The following is a 17,594-nucleotide window of genomic DNA, read 5'->3' as shown; positions in this document are numbered from 1 at the left end:
AAAAATTAAGTATAGTGTTAACATTTCTTTTCGAGTTTGGTTAGTAACTAAGTAGGTTCTTTCCTAAAAAAATTTCAATTATTTATCTAAAATGGCCATGCAAAGGCAAATGACAAAATGATTTATGTTTTAGAAATTGTTCTTCCTATCCTAAAAGAATATACCCAAGGATTTCAAGGCAGTTTACAGGCTTTTTGTGTAAGTATAATAAAATGAGTATGTGCACAGAAATCTTAGTACTACAAATAAAATGAATTGGGATTTTGTACAAAAGTTCAAATTGAAACTCATCAATATACTGGTAACATATAAGAAATTTGCTCCCTTATTTCTATAACTTTAGAATTCCATTTATCCAGATACCATATAGCAAAATGGCAACTGTGCTATGCCTAAAGGTACTTAATAAATTCTTGTCTGATATATCAAAATGTTTGCCTTGATCCTATTCTATAACAGTCTGACTAGCTCATGTAGTCATTTACAGGACCCAGGAAAAGCAGCAACCTTCAACAACGCATTTAATACCTTGCTCACTGGGTCATCCACCCCATCGGTCTCTATTTGTGGTAAGAAGGGAAGCATAGAGACCCTAAGAAAATCAGGCCTAGAGAATTGAGGATGTTCTGATGCAGGGAGAGCTCTTAAAAGTTTTTGATTTTCAGGTACAACGCTCAGTGTCGTCAGCTCTTAGGAGCAACTTTGAGGCTTCCATGAAGAACTTGGAAGTAATATTGCCCTCTTTGAATTACCTCTGAGATCATTTAAATGAATTAGAGTAGAAATATGCAAAGTCACCTTAAAGCCTATGAACAGACAATGCTTGGATGGATATTGTCAGTGGAAGTGAAAACTCAAGCCAAGTTTCCAGTGTTAGTAACAAGGCAATCTTGAAGGTAGCTCCCCAGACAACACACCCCTGTGCGTTGCTTCAGGCCCTGGGGAGCCATTTTTCTGTTTCTGTATTAACTCTATCCTCATCTTACCTGATGCTCTAGGCAGTGCATTCATCTAACTCCCTACATTCTGATGTACCCTCATAATTATGTTTCAGTTTCCCACATGTGTCTGCCTAGTGAAGGGAAGAATTAGCTGGCCATGCAGATGCAAGTTTCACTTACATCTATAAATTGGCATACATATTCATATATTGGTCTTATGAGCTTGGTTTCTGTGAGTCAACCCAGAGAGATGGATGTGCTCTCCATTTGCTGATGAAATTGGTTTCTGAGCCTGCAGTGCTGCAAATCAAACTCTGAACTATAGTACATTCTCCCAAGTAACACAACCTGCTGAGGCCTTGAACTATTTCCCCCATTTTAAAATTTCTACATTTAGAATTAATGTTACAGTTTTTACTTAAGAAAACCAGTTTAAATACAGTAAAACCAACGACTTCAAGTGAACCATAGATATATTTTAGACACTCTGCTTGAGCATCTAATAACCATGCTAGCTAGAAAAATAAAAGATATAATTTTTTTAAAGAAAGAGCTTCACTTAAAGTGGGGGAGGGGAGGTATTATAGATTAAAAGAAATTTGGACATACCAACCAAATGCAATGGGTGGCGCCTTGTTGAGATCCTATTGCAAACAAACTGTAGTAGGCAGAATAACAGCCCCATAAAGATGTCAATGTCCTAATCCCCAGAACCTGTAAATATGTTACCTTACATGGTAAAAGAGACTTTGCTGGTGTGATTAAGTTAAGGACCTTGATATGGGGAGAGTAGCCTGGGTTATCCAGGTGGATCCAATATAATCACAAGGGTCCTTAAAAGCAGGAAACCTTTCCCAGCTGGAGTCAGAGGGAGATATGACTATAAAAGAAGGGTCAGAGATGCAACGTTGCTAGCTTTGAAGGTGGAAAGGGGTCAGGGATCAAAGAATGTAGCGTCTGGAAGCTGGAAAAGGCAAGTAAATGGATTCTCTCCTAGAACATCCAGAAAGGAATGTAGCCCTGTAGGTACCTTGATTTCAGCTCATTGAGGCCTGTGACAGACTTCTGACCTAGACAACTGGTAAGATAATGAATTTGTGTTACGTCACTAAATTTGCAGTAACTTGTTACAGCAGCAATGGAAAACTAATATACAAACTCAAAAAGATATTTTGAGACAAATCAAGAGATTTAAACAGGGATTGGGTATTAAAAGGAATATTGAGGAATTAGTGTTAATTTTTGTTAGGGTATGATAGTAGTTTTTGGGCTACCTTTTTTAGCTTTTTGTTAGAGATACATACTGAAGTATTTACAGATGAAATGATACAATGATAACTGGGATTTACTTTAAAAAATACTACCTGTCCCCTGCCCCAAAATGTGGGGAAATAGACACATTAAATTAGCAAAATCTTAGTTAATTGTTGCAGCTGAGGGCTCATGATACTATTCTATTGTGTATACTTGATAGTAAATTTAAAAAACTAAATAGTAAGTTTAAAAAAAAAGTGAATTAACTTAGGAGAGAGCACCTGAACACTATAGATCAGCACTGTCCAAAAGAATTTTCTGTGATAATGTTATATATCAGTACGGTTCAATGCAGTAGCACTAGCCATGGGGCTGTTTTTTTTTTCTTGTGTGAGGAAGATCAGCCCTGAGCTAATATCCACGCCAATCCTCCTCTTTTTACTGAGGAAGACTGGCCCTGAGCTAACATCCATGCCATGCCCATCTTCCTCCACTTTATGTGGGACGCTGCCACAACATGGCCTGACAGCAGCGCTTCGGTGCGCGCCCAGGATCCAAACCCAGGCTGCAAGCAGCGGAGCACGCGCACTTAACCACTACACCACGGGGCCGGCCCCGCCATGAGGCTGTTGAGCACTTGAAATATAGCTAGTGAAACTGAGGAATTTTAATTAACTAAATTTAAATAGCCCCATGTGGCTAATGGCTACCATAGTACACAGCTCAGCTCTCGATATTGGAAGAGAGCCATGCTGCCTTATTATTAGAATTCAGTTAATAAGTAAGCTTATGAATCAAGTTAGTGCACATCTGTTATTTTTGTCTGCCCAGCCTCTCTTTACCTTTCTTACTAATAGCAATACCCACCTCCCACCCCAACTCCAAGCCCTTCTTCACCACAGAAGTGGCGCACGAGATCCAAGCTATAGTACAACTTCTTCCTGGCCACAGTGATTGGTCGAAGAATGACCAGAGCCAGGACAATCATAATCCTTGCTCAGAATTTTCTGTATTAGGAAGTGAAGTAGCTCCCTTGATCAGGAGTTGTATGGATGGAACCCTAGATCTGCGGGCCATCATGTTCCCTTGACATACCGAGGTTCCTGAGGGAGCAAAACCAAATTTAGGATAAAGACAGAGTCTTGATTCTCCTTAAGTTCTTAGATCAAATCAACCCTGGAGTCAACTCCATCCCTTGCCTTTGTTTCAGTTATGGAAGCCAATAAATTCCTCTTTTTGGCTTATGCTATTTTTGAGTTAAGTTCTATCACTTGCAATCTAAAAAAGTCTTAATACAAAGTCCCATAAAAAAAATTCCTTGAATACCAGGGTCATTAGCAATAGTAAGACTAATGGCATTGCTAGAGACTGAATTGTGTCCCCCTGAAATTTATGTTGAAGCCCTAACCCCTCATCTGACTGTGTTGGAGATAGGACCTCAAAGGAGGTAATTAAGGTTAAAAGAGGTCATAAGGGTGGAACCCTGATCCAACAGAATTGGTGCCCTTATAAGAGTAAGAAACAACAGAGCTCTCAGCCATGTGAGGACACAGTGAGAAGACAGCTGTCTGCAATCCAGGAAGAGTCCTCGCCTAAACCTGACCATGATGGCACCCTCATCTGGGACTTCAGCCTCCAGAACTGTGAGATAAATTTCTGTTGTTTAAGCACCCTAATGTAGGATATTTTGTTATGGCAACCCAAGCTGTCTAATAGAGGCAACCAGTATAACTCCCCTAGTGCCAGTTACTATCAGTTCCTTTTTCAGGGTGAAGACGACCTTGATTAACAAAAATAGTGATATACTGATCTTTTATTATTCCATTCCCATTCTTAATTTCAGCTTAGACTGGAGCTTTTCAATTGGTTTTTACTTTTTTAAACAACAAAAAGATCAGCCCAGCTATCTTGAATCTCATTATCAATTCAAGAGCATTACTATATACAAAAAAGTTTTTAGTGAGATTAAGCAGCTAGAATTATATTACCAGTAATGGGGATAAAAGCTGATAAACCACATAGTCAAATTCAAGTATTAAGCTTTTTAATTTTTCTTACTTTATTCCTTATATTAATAGGTTAAGAAAGTAAAATTTTCCTAAGTACTGATTTATAAATAATGTTCATAAGCGGCACACAAAACATTTAGTTTCACTGAGTAATATTCAGTGATCCCTTTAAATTCAATTTTAATCCTTATTTTAAGCTAAGTGCAATAATAATTTAATACAATAAGCTAATACACACAAAACCTGTATATCCTGAACTACAAAAGTGGTTTCTATAGTCACATATGGTTTTAGTCATGTACACATTTCCACAGTGAACAAGTACTAACAAATACCTTAATAAAACACTATCCCAAATGCTTATCCTGCCATCAGCTTTTTAAGCAATGCCATTCCTGCTACTGAAAGCATTTATTTTTGGAAGCTTTAATCTGACCTGAGAAAATGAGTTCCCTTAAAACTTGACAAGCAGTATATTATAAGCCCCAAAAGTTTTAAATCAAAAAAGCCTTCCACGACAGAAGCATTCACATGAAACTTTTAGTTTCTCCAAAAAAAAAAATTCACTCATTATCTAAAAAAAAGATTATTGAAACAAATTATCTTAAGACAGATAAACATTCCTACAAAAGACTGTATTTTTCTCATTTTATGCTTTTCTCCATCCTCTTCTTAAAAGAAACAACCACTTCACTACCTTTTAATAACCTTTCAGATTACTGTAGTCTAAAAATTTTAGAATACATGAAACAAATGATTTAGCTATCATAAAGTCAAAGGTGCCATTTAGATTTCACATATTAAAAGCTACAGTATAGCCCACAATGGCACAAATACACCTGATACATAAATACTACTTTATCACTTAGACAAGTCAAAAGTCAGAAGTTTACAAGTTACTTTAATTTACATGTGGTCATTAAAACCCAGTAAGTAATTCAAGTATGGTAATACAATGGCAGGCAATTAAAGGTTCAAATACTCTAAAATCGAAGACATGAAAATAAAGGCTGAAAGTTTGTGTTTCCCCATCTTTCATTTACATGGCTAGATATCAGGATATTATTGTGGAAAATATACAGTTATTATATATGGTTTCCCCAGAAGATAATGAAGCTTCAGAAAGTAGAAAAGGTGTCAAGATCCATAATTTGCTTCATCAAATGCTTTTCTAGCTCGTTTCAATTCTTCATTCATTGTAAGCAAGTCTTTAACTCTAGCGAACTTCCTTGGGTCCTTTCGAATCAAGAAGACAATATCTTCAACTTGTACCCGACCTTGTCTTCCAATTGACATTGCCTTGTGAGTCTATTCCAAAGAAACACATTAAATTCAATTAACTTTTTTTAAAAACCTAACATTTTACTCTTCTAGTTTGCATTTATTTAATGCTCCTGAGTTTGAAGATTTTCTCTTCTAATTATAGCTATTCATTTGTGAATTGTCTATTTATGTCCTTTGTCTACTTTCTACTGTGTTATTAGCAACAATTCTCTTTTTTTTTTTTGAGATCAGCCCTGTGCTAACATCTGCCAATCCTCCTCTTTTTTTGCTGAGGAAAACTGGCCCTGGGCTAACATCCGTGCCCATCTTCCTCCACTTTATATGGGAGGCCGCCACAGCACGGCTTGCCAAGCAGCGCGTTGGTGCGCGCCCGGGATCCAAACCGGCAAACCCTGGGCCCCCGCAGCAGAGCGCGCGCACCTAACCGCTTGTGCCATCGGGCTGGCCCCTAGCAACAATTCTCTTAATGCTTTATAGGCATTTTTTCATATTAACGACATTAAAACTATCAAATGTATTGATGTTTATTTTGTTTTTTGATAGATGTAGCTTTTGTCTTCATTTGTATAAAATTTTATAATTTTTTGGTAACCATCCATTCCATTTAAGCTTTGTGTACATCTTAGTAGCCAATAAATATTGGGGGTTTTGTTAAAATCAAATAAATCTCATCCCCTATCATTATACATTCATCCTGTGCAAAAACAAAGGTTCACCATAGCATTATTTTTAATAACCAAAAAAAGGGAAACTAAATATTAAGGCATTGCATAAACAAATTTGAGCACATCCAGTCAATTATGATTATGAAGCCATTAAAAATATTATCAAGTATTATACAATGACATGGGGAAAATGTTCTAGACTTAAGTGAAAAAGAAGGTTCTAAGACTGTATATACTACATGATTTCAATTTTATAAAGTTAAAAAATATGTGCAAAAAGACAAAAGAATATTCACCAAAATCTTAGCATTAGTTGTCTCTAGGTGGAAGGATTACAGATTTTTTTCTTTCCTGCACTTTAATACTTTCTAAATTTAATCAATATTAATTACTCTTATAAGTAGAAAAAGATTTTAAAAAATGCATACTCTGACCCAGTAATTTTACTTCTATTATTCTGTACTAAGAAAATGATCCAAAAACACAGGGTAAAAATTCCTAAGAACTGAACACAACCAAACTCAGTATTCCTATCCTTGTGAATATATCCAAAGGAGTGAGGGGAAATTTCATGAATATGGTCATTCCAAATTATCTATTCAGTTAAAAATAATCTGTAAATTAACTTATACAATAGGGAAATGGTTAAGTATATTAGAAAACAATCTGAATGAATTTTATGTAGCTACTAAAACTGATTAGAACACAGGAAATATGTATTATAAAATTTTGAGTAAAAAGAATGTTTACCATGATCACCACTATATAAAACATTGTGTACCTTTAAATAAATACTGGAAGGGGGAAATTTATGTTAGATGATGGGATTACGGGTAATATTTTTAATTGTATTCAAGGATCTTATTATTAGGTCCTTATAAAAATTCAGGAGTAGGGGGTGGAATATACGTGTGTGTGTGTGTGTGTGTGTGTGTGTATCTTTATCTATCTCCATCCTTAATGACAAATAGTAACCAGTAACTTCCACAAAATAGGCTCTCAGATGGATAGCTTATTTCAAAAGGATGCCATAGTTCTAGTCTTATCTAAAAGTTAGAATTTCAAATCAATTCCTCAATTAACTAACACCAATTACAAAAAAATCATCTTACCATTTCAGTGATGAACTCGATGACAAGGTCTTCAAGAATATCCACTGACTCAGTATAAGGATTCTGGTCATCCCCAAACCCATACATCATACATCGTACTGTAAAATAACAATCATTTTGTTTACTTGAACAAATTTAACAATTTGACCAATACTTTTTTCAAATTAGATATTGGTATAAAAATATATTTACATTTTATTTATTGTCTCTAAGTATGGGTTTTGGTGTAAAAGGTTTTAACCAACTGTTCCTACCTAGCCTTCCCTATTCCTTCCCTAACCTCTATTATCTACCCACCAACAACCCCAGAATACCTTTAAGTAGGAAACTCCATCACAAGGACACGAGCAGTAGCAATGGCTCAACCTGTACTAGGAGTGTTTTCTGTGTGTGACAGTGGGGCATTGGAAAAGAGACAGCAAAATCCTTTCTGATACTACCTCAGGGAAAACAACATGAGAAAAAGTGCTCCAATTACCTTCTTATAGGAGGGATAGGGTAATCAAAAGGAGAAAGTAAATGGCTTACTATACAGAATCTTGACATGTCATTCCCTAGATCAATGCAACTGCCAGGAAAGCCCTTTCAAGGTTCATCTGAAGGAACCATAGAAAATGCAAGAGAAGGAAAGTTTAATAAAAAGTAAGAAAAATAACTGCTAATAGCTAAAACTTATATAGCCCTTACTATATGCCAGGCACTGTTTTAAGCCCTTCACATATTTAACTCAATTAATCCTCACAACAATCCTTTGAAGTAGATACTATTATTATCCCCATTCTGTACAGATGAGAAAACTGAGGCACTGAGTTAAGTGATTTACCTAAGGTCACACAGATAGTAAGAGATGGAAGCTGAATTTGAACCCAGCTGATCTGGCTCCGGAGTCTATATTCCTATCCACAACAGTATTACACTTCTTGGTAGTTTAGGGCAAATGGGATCCATATGGATTCTTATTCTATAGTCTATAAACTCCCAGTTAGTCCACTGATAAGTTTCAAGACGTCCTTGAACTCTCTTGAAATTATATATGCAAAAATTTTATACATTATTTGTGTGCATTTTTCTGGAAAAAAAAGATTCTCAAAGGGATATATAAAGATTTTATTTATTTTTCCCCCCAAAGCCCCAGTAGATAGTTGCATGTCATAGCTGCACATCCTTCCAGTTGCTGTATGTGGGACTCGGCCTCAGGATGGACGGAGAAGTGGTGCCTCGATGCGCACCCGGGATCCGAACCCGGGCCACCAGCATCGCAGCGCGCGCACTTAACCACCAAGCCACAGGGCCGGCCCTCAAAGGGATATATAAAAGTTAAGAAACTCTGTCATACTTTAGAAATGTTTTACATCTTGACCTAAGTGGTGGTTACAAGCATATGTATATATGTAAAATTCATCAAGCTGTTTACTTAAGACTAGTAGAATTTACTGTTCTAAGTTGCACATTTAAAAAAAAAGGAAAGAACTCTTAGAACACTTCTAAAGGCATGAATGAGTACGTTAAGAATAATTCCTATTAGGGATAAGCAAAAGTTGGTAGAACTGAAAAGAGAAGTAGAACAGGCCTAGGGAAGAAAAGAAAGGGGTGACTTGGAAGCCAGCCTGGAAGGTCTCCCCAGGGTCTATACTGGCAAGAGACTTTCGCTTCAGATACAAGAGGGAGAAAAACACAGAAGCCAATGTTTTCTCTCTCGGATTCTGAAAAAAAATTTTTTTTGAGATAATTTCAGACTTACAGAAAGTTGCAAAAATAGTACAGAATTCCCAAATACCCCATACCCAGCTTCTCCGTATGTTAACATCTTACCTAACCATAGGCATTTATTAAAACTAAGAAATCAACACTAGTACAAGTACAGAACTTATTCAGATGGTACCAGTTTTTCCACTAATGTCCTTTTTCTGTTCCAGGATCCCACATTATTTAGTTGTCATGCCTCCTTAGTTTCCTCTGATCTGTGACAGTTCCTCCGACTTTCCTGTCTTTCATGACCTTGACACTTCTGAAGAATACTGGTCAGTTATCCTGTAGAATGTCCCTCAGTCTGGGTTTGTCTGATGTTTTCTCATGATTAGATTGTGGTTATGCATTACTAGAGAGAGTACCACAGAGGTAATCCCTTTAAATGCATCATATCGGGCCGGCCCCGTGGCTTAGTGGTTGGGTGCGCGCGCTCCGCTGTTGGTGGCTCGGGTTTGGATACCGGGCGCGCACCGACGCACTGCTTCTCCGGCCATGCTGAGGCCGTGTCCCACATACAGCAACTAGAAGGATGTGCAGCTATGACATACAACTACCTACTGGGGCTTTGGGGGAAAAAAATAAATAAAATTATAAATGCATCATCAGGGGTACATGATGTCAACATATATTACTGGTGATGTTAACTTGGATCACTTGGCTAAAGTAATGTCTGCCAGGATTCTCCACTGTAAGATTACTATTTTCCCTTAAATATTTTGAAGAAAATACTTTGTCAGTAACACCAGAGTTCACCAGCAGGGAAATATATTTCACTGGAAAAGGAAAACATTAGACAGGAAGTATGTAAACTGTATTTAGTTAAACGATCTGTAAAGACAAAAAAATACCAGTGAGTGCTTTGAAACTTGCTGTGTTATAGTAGCAAAAATTTTTCTAAAGAGAAGGTTTGGGAGAACAGAATTTGGTCAATAAGACATATCATGGTTCAGGTAAGACAAGGAGAAGGCTGTGAAGATTCCAAATTCTTGTCATCACAAAAATAAAACAATCCAAGTGGAACAAAGGTTTCCGCTAAGAAGAGACTATGCAAGCATCACTCTAGGAAGCTCTAGTGTAGGAATCCTCTTATGCTGAAATAAGAAGTAAAACCACATATAAATGGAGTAAATAGCATCAGAGATGGAATGACGAATGGTCAGTTTTAGATGAGGAATTGACATATAGAGAAGGATTTGAGTGGTTTAATTTTTTTTTTTAATTTATTTTTTCCCCCAAAGCCCCAGTAGACAGTTGTATGTCATAGCTGCACATCCTTCTAGTTGCTGCATGTGGGACACGGCCTCAGCGTGGCCGGAGAAGTGGTGCATCGGTGCGTGCCCGGGATCCAAACCCGGGCCGCCAGCAGCGGAGCGCGCGCACTTAACTGCTAAGCCACAGGGCTGGCCCCTGAGTGGTTTAAAAAAAAAAAAAAAAAAAAAAAGACGACATACTGACTGCAGTTTCAAGAGTATTTGGGAACTGCTTACATCTGACCCAGCATAAATAAACCAGGTATTCACATGTTGCCTCATCTGTCAGGACTCAGACATGACTATACGTAAAGTACCCAGGACTGGGAGATGGAGAGTACATTCTCACGGTGCCTTTCAGGGGCTGGCCTGGACTATCAGTAGTAGCAGCAGCTCTCCCTCTTGCTGCTGCCAAAAAGGGTCAAACCTGTCTACTGAGGGAGTTAAATAGAGGACCAAAATATAATTTCTATGCCACTGTAATGCCTCACACCATTCACCACCTTCCTGCCTTGTCCATTGCCTTAGTCCAAAGCCCCAATTTAATGCCTACCCTCAGCACCTGTTCCAGGATCCATCATAACTTTTGGCTTACAGTCAAAGAAGTCCCTGCTCCCAGTGCTGCAAAGATAAGGGACAGGAAAAGTAATGGAAGTATGTTCTTAGGCCCTGAATTGAAACACTGATCATATTTCCTTACTTAAAAAAAACACATACACACACATATATAAATATATAAATTGGGATTAGGATCATTACTATCTATGATTCACAAGCTAAACAGAATCTTATAGGCAAGTCTGAGAATATTGTCCCTATAGGGAAACACAATCACAACAATAAATGCACTCTGAATGGATATGTCCAAAAATTTTTATCTGTAATAAAATCATTGTCAAGTACTACTTACATTCTTTAGAAAAAAGTCTCTTTCTTTTACCCTGTCCACCTTCTGCACCTCCTCCAATTTCTTCATTTTCTTCCTCAAACTAGAAGTTAAAATGTATACATAGAAATGTCAAGCACTGCACTTGATTTTTTAATAATTAACATTTTTTTTCCATTTTCAACACTGATATCATGCCAGAAAGCCTAAAGCAAGCAGCAAAAAAAACATGAAACCGTAGCATCTTAGGAGCCTTGAAGACTATGCAGTCCAAGTGCCGACTCACGCAGGAACGGCTTCTGCAATGTCCCTAACAAATAATCCTACTGCCTCTGGTATGCCAATGACCATACGTTCTTTTTTTTTTTCTTAACCAACTAAGTTGGCCTATTGCTAGACAGTTTTACTATTAAAAGAGTTGGTATTGAATCAAAGTTAGCAAAACTAGTATTTACTAATCGCTGCTTATACAGTGCTAGGAACTTTCCTCAAGTAAGCCTTAACCCCATTTTATGACATGAAAACGGGCTCTAAGTTAAGTAACTTGCTTGCAGAGAATATGGAATTTGAAATCCAGGTTCCCTGAGTTTCGGTCCACTATTTTTCCACTATTTTACCATAAGTACATAGTTTTGTTAGCAGTTGACTGTTGGTTCATAACGAGCGCTAACAAATACACATTAGCTTTGTCCTCTAATGATTCTCTAGGCGTTTGAAAGGGTATCTGCCAAATAACGACCAAAAGCCAAGGGCAAGGGCCCCCTTCCTACTCTTCCTTCACGTCCTGCCCCACGTACTAAAAAGATGAATCCGAAGGGAAAGGCTAGCTAGCACCGAGCGAGGTCCGCGATTCTGTCGGCTGAACTCACTAAGGAAAACAAATCCGATTCTTATTCGGCCTCCGCTACCGTGCCGGAAGGAGTAAAGAAAAGAGTGGGTTAAAACAGAAGTGGTCACTTACGGTGGGGTCTTCCTCCTCATCTGCCATGCCACCAGGCAGCCAACCTACATGCCCCAGCCGCCTCGGTGCGAGCCGGCTTTACTACTTCCGCCGCCTCACTTCCGGTGACGCGCGTGGCCGGGGCGGGGCCTAGCAGCCCCGCCTGCGGGAGATGAACGTGTGCGTTCCACCTAGCGGTGGAACAAGGCAGTGCTTAGGCAGAGAGAGATGAGGTGTTAGCTCTGTAATCCTGAAGAAGGAATGAAAAATTAGCAAAGAAAAGGAAGTCATGGGCTAGGGGGCTTGTATCTCAATGTCACCCTGAATTTAAATTTGTTTCTACCTATCGAATCATCGCTTCCTGATTTGGGACTGCGAAGCTAGGGATCATTGTGGAGCTAGTCAGCGGTCCTCGGACTGCCTGGAGGGTGTATTTAAACAATTTCAACAATTTAGAGTTCCACTATTATTTATTGCCAAGCACTGGATTGGTTATTAGGGATACTGTTCTTCGATACTAGTTCTCAAGGGGGTGATACTATCTCTTAGACTGAGGATTTCAATTTTTGTGGGTTTTTTTTTCTTTTTTGGTCAGAACAGTGATTGGGAAAACCATGGGCATTATGAGGCTAAAGCTAGCGATATATAAGATGTTCTGCAATGCAAAGATGATGCCACACAAGGAAAGCTGCCCCATAATACACTATTTCTGAATGTCCTGCTAAACATTTATGTGAGTGAAAAACCTGTTTATAATTATCTGAGCATAGAACCTTAGTTAACACATAAACATAAAGCATTTTCCTATGCTTTTAACGTGTGTTTTCTAGGAATGCAACTGTGAGCTAATAGAAAATATATTATGTTGGTCTCTGTTCCCAGTTCTTGCCATAGGGCTCCTAAAAGCCTTGTAAATTCCTAAGTGATAACTAGGAGCATCTTTTGTTCTAATGAGGTGACTCTGGGTGGGTTCCTAGATGGGGCTGATCACCAAAAGACCAAGCCATGATTAGAAGCTTGGAATTTTCAGCTCCAGGCACCCATCCTCCAGAGAGGGGAGAGAGGCTGGAAATGGAGTTAACAATTGACCATGCCTACATGAGGCATAAAAATCCCAATAGTAGGGGGTTCAGAGAGCTTCCAGGTAAGGGACCACATCCACATACCCAGAAGGTGATGTACCCCAACTCCATGGAGACAGAAGCTCTGTGCTCAGGACCCTCCCCAGACCTCACCCTATGTATCCCTTCATCTGGCTGTTCATCTGTATCCTTTATCATATCCTTTAATAAACTGGTATACGCAAGTGTTTCCTTGAGTTCTGTGAGCTGTTCTAGCAAACAGTAGAATCCAAGAGGGAGGAGGTCATAAGAACCTCCAATGCGTAACCAAAGTTGGACAGAAGTTGTGGGTAACCTACTGCTTGCGACTGGCATCTAAAGTGGGGGGCAGTCTTGTGGGATGAAGCCCTTAACCTGTGGGATCTGACACTATCTTCAGGTAGTGTCAAAATTGAGTTAAATTGTAGGACACCCAGCTGGTGTCGCAGAATTGCTTGGTATGGAAAAAAACTGCACACATTTGGTAATCAGAAGTGTCAGAAGTGAAGTGTACTGTGTGAAAGTAAAGGAGAAAAATACACAAGAAGGAAAGAACTGGGAGTTTTTCCCAAAACAGAAACTACCCTGAAATTGGAAGGATATTATACTTTGCTTTGTTTGGAACTTACCAGGGGCTGTGAAACATTTCAGGAAATAATGTCACCAAAGGCCATATCACTTGTAATAATTTGAGTAGCCAATATTCACTGGAATCAGTCTGCATTTACAGCTCCTGCATTCACGGTGATTCTACATATAGGTGTAAGCATCTGAAATCATTATACTCTCTAGTGTATTCATGCCTGAGCATTTACATATTGAAACACATATTATTGTTTTTTTTTTTAAAGATTTTATTTATTTCCCCCCAAAGCCCCAGTAGATAGTTGTATGTCATAGCTGCACATCCTTCTAGTTGCTGTATGTGGGACTCGGCCTCAGCATGGCCGGAGAAGCGGTGCCTCGGTGCGCGCCCGGGATCTGAACCCAGGCCACCAGCATCGGAGCGCATGCACTTAACCGCCAAGCCACGGGGCCGGCCCGAAACACATATTATTGTAACTTACTGTCTTTATTTTACTTTTATATTAGTTTGCACATTATATATTATTTCTTAATTATATGAGTAGTTAGGTGTATTAGTTATTTTTTGCTGTGTAACAAATCATCCCAAAATTTAGTGGCTTAAAACAACGAGCATTTATCACACAGTTTCTGTGGGTCAGGAATCTGGGTGGAGATCAGCTGAGTGCCTCTGGCTCAAGGTCCCTAATATTGCAGTCAGGGTGTTGGCTGGGGCTGCAGTCTCATCTGAAGTATTGATGGGGAAGGATCCACTTCCAAAATCACTCACATGGTTGTCAGCAAGATTTAGTTCCTTCAGGTTGTTAGACTTCATTAAGGGCCTCAGTTCTTCACTGGCTGTTGCCAGAGGCCTCCCACATTTCCTTGCCACATGGTCCTCTTCAGAGGGCAGCTTACAACATGGCAGCTGGCTTCTCTCAGAGCAGATGAGGGAGAGAACAAGGAAGAAAACCCAAGACAGAAGCCACAGTTCTTTTGGTAACCTAACCTTGGAACTGACATCCCATCAGTTTTGTCCTATTCTATTCACTAGAAGTCAATACGTGCCACTCACACTGAAGGAGAGGGGATTACACAAGGATGAGAATACCAGGAGGCAGACATAACTGGGGGTTATCTGAGAGACTTCCTACCATAACAGGTTATATTATATGTGAATTTCATTTCAGACTAATAAAGGGTCTGATAGAGTTGAGAACTGTGTTAGGTAGTGATGAAATGCTGGCCTTGTCCAGGGGATTAGGTATAAAACATTCATAATGTCCATTATCAGGGGAATGGATAGGTAAAATGTGCTGGATGCACACCAAGGAGTACTATGCAGCAATAGAAGCAATAGACTAGCAACAGGGACAGAGCTTAGAAACACAGTGCTAAGTCTAAAAAGAAACACAATGAGATCTATAACACACTACCATTTATATAAACATACACAAAAACTACATATTTTACAGTAACATGAAAAAGCATAGACATTAAATACATTAGAAAGGTTGCGGGGTAGGAGAAATGAGAATAGGGATAAAGGGAATGCATAGATAAATAACAAGCGAAGGACTTTGCAAGGGCCGTTTATGATAGTATGTCATGAACTGTGGAATGTGAATAATTCAACCTTCTGAACCTGAGATCCAAAAGATAAAGGGGAAAAAAACTGCAGTGTTGTGAGTAGAGCAGAAATAAAGCGTAGGGAGTGAAAAGTCATGGTGTGCTTGTACAAGATGTTTCCCGCGGATTGCCAGAGCCAAGTTTGTTGGGTGGGGATGCAGTGAATGAGACTGGAATGAAGCTGGAGTTCAGAGTGTGAAAGACCTTGAATGTTCTCTTCAGAGACTGAACTTCAAACTGTGGAGTTCCTGGGAGGTCTTTAAGCAGAAGAGTCACATGACTCTCTCTTTTTAAAAAAGATCACTTTAGCAGGGAGACCACCTAGGATGAGAGATGATTAGAACCTGAATTAAGAAGAAGAAGAAACTTTAGGAAGAGAATTTACAAGACTTTGTGTCTGAATGAATGTGAGAGCTAGGGAGAGAGAGGTTTACATCCAGATGGATGGAATGCTATAAATATAAATTGGAAAGAAAAAGAGGAAAGCAACTGGGGAATGAAGAAAATGAGTTCAGTCTGAGTTGGAGAGTCTAGAGATGTCCTAAAGACAGATGGAAGTGCCGGCCTAGAAATCCAGAGAAATTAGGTCTGGAGAAAATGGTAGGGGAGACATCAACCCAAAGGTGATAGTTTAAAGACCGTATAGGAACAAAGACGAGAGAGGAGGGAGGCAAAGGGCAGATCCTTAGAAATAGTACAGGAAGAGACAGAAAAGAGACAAAGAATGGTTCAAGAGGTAGCAAAAGATAAAAGAAGAAAGACAAAGATGAGGAAGAGAGAGGAAGAGGAAGGAAGAATATATTTTGGAAGCCAAAGAGAAGAAATTTCAAAACAAAGCAAGTGGCCAGGTGTGCTCAGTGCCACAGAGATGAAGAGATTTAAGAAAAGGTCTTGGAGGCAATTAGGAGGTGGCAGAATAATCTGGACAAAATAGTTTGAGGGCCATGGTGACAAGGGAAGCCAGATTATAAAAGGTTAAGGAATGAGTGTATAGCTGGATAGTGAAGGGTAGAAAAACAAAGAAAGGAAAGTAGCCTTATTGGGCTGTAGGATCAAGGAAAGTGGACTTTGAATAAATGATTACTGAATGACTAAGGCTGTGAATTTGCATCAGACACTTAGCTAACTGCTAGGAAAAGTCAAGCTTGCCTTATAGCAAAAAAGCAGAACGAGCTTCTAAAGAAAAGATTAATGACAAAAGAGATCTGTTCAGAGAAGAATGGAGTCAGCAGAGAGGCAGATGGGAAGCTGAGAGAAGGGAGAAGTAGAGCTGAGTTATGAGAGAATAATTTGGAAGGAATGGCAAGCGGGGGACTATCAGAAAAGAGGAAAACAGGAGGTTGGGGGGTGGGCTTGAGGCACAATGGGAGAGGGCAGGCAGGAGGTAGCAACCAGACCCCCAACCCAGGCAGAAGCTGTGCAGTCCCACCCTCTACCCCCACTGCCACCCCTCTACCCCAGGGTACAGATCTCTGCAGTGCTGCTCCCTGTTTGAGGCTTAGCGAGGTAGTATTATTTTTTAAACGGCTTTCACAATTTCCACAACAATCTTATGCAGTCTTAACCATATGTTTATTTACCAAATAACGTCCACACTCCTTGGTTAAACACGCAGGCTCTGAGGTCAGATGAATTGGGTTTGAAATCCTAGCTGTACTACTTATATGTTACTTTGAGACAAATTACTTGACCTCCCAGTACATCCACTTCTTCATCTGTGAGATGGGGATAATAATAGTTACCAACCTTATAAGGTTAATGTTAATACCCATAAGGTGCTTTGGGTAGTACGTGGCATGTAGTAAACATTCCATAAGTGTCAGCTCTTTTTATTCAAGAACCCACCTTTCAGCATTATCTTCTGCTATTCTCCTTCATGAACTCTACATTCCAGTTCCTCAAGGCCGTGTTCAATTATTCACACAACAAATATTTATTAAGCACCTGTAAAATGTTCAGCACTTGCTATGGGACTGGGGATAAAATGATACTGTATGCTCTGGAAGCTTATAATGGGGGAAGGGGACCCAAGAAGGTCAGAGAAGCCTCCCTTGAGCAAGTGAGGTTTGAGCTGAGATCTGAGAGTGAAGAGTTAGCCAGTGAAGGAGGAAGGGAAGAGTGTGCTGTGCACCAAACTTATCTTGTACTTTGCCATCTCTATGATTTTGATCACTCTAGTCCTTTACCGCTAGAATACCTTTCCTTTCTATT

General features: G+C 39.2%; 1 protein-coding gene across 1 annotated transcript; it reads right to left on the bottom strand.

Moving 5' to 3' along the window:
- Window positions 1–4,222: 4,222 nt before the first annotated feature.
- On the bottom strand, window positions 4,223–12,240 carry TAF13 (TATA-box binding protein associated factor 13). The gene is made up of 4 exons (XM_004420739.3): window positions 12,112–12,240; window positions 11,175–11,253; window positions 7,266–7,363; window positions 4,223–5,512 (listed from the first exon to the last, which is right to left on the bottom strand). Exons 1-4 carry the CDS (start codon window positions 12,136–12,138, stop codon window positions 5,342–5,344), a joined length of 375 nt encoding a protein of 124 aa, XP_004420796.1. The 5' UTR covers window positions 12,139–12,240; the 3' UTR covers window positions 4,223–5,341.
- Between the last annotated feature and the right edge of the window lie 5,354 nt (window positions 12,241–17,594).

This window comes from Ceratotherium simum, chromosome 2 (genome assembly GCF_057802395.1).
Source record: "Ceratotherium simum simum isolate JZ-2026a chromosome 2, ASM5780239v1, whole genome shotgun sequence".
In the NCBI taxonomy this organism is placed as follows: domain Eukaryota; kingdom Metazoa; phylum Chordata; class Mammalia; order Perissodactyla; family Rhinocerotidae; genus Ceratotherium; species Ceratotherium simum.
Note: the sequence above shows the minus strand (reverse complement) of the source record. Positions and strands in the feature narration are given on the sequence as shown.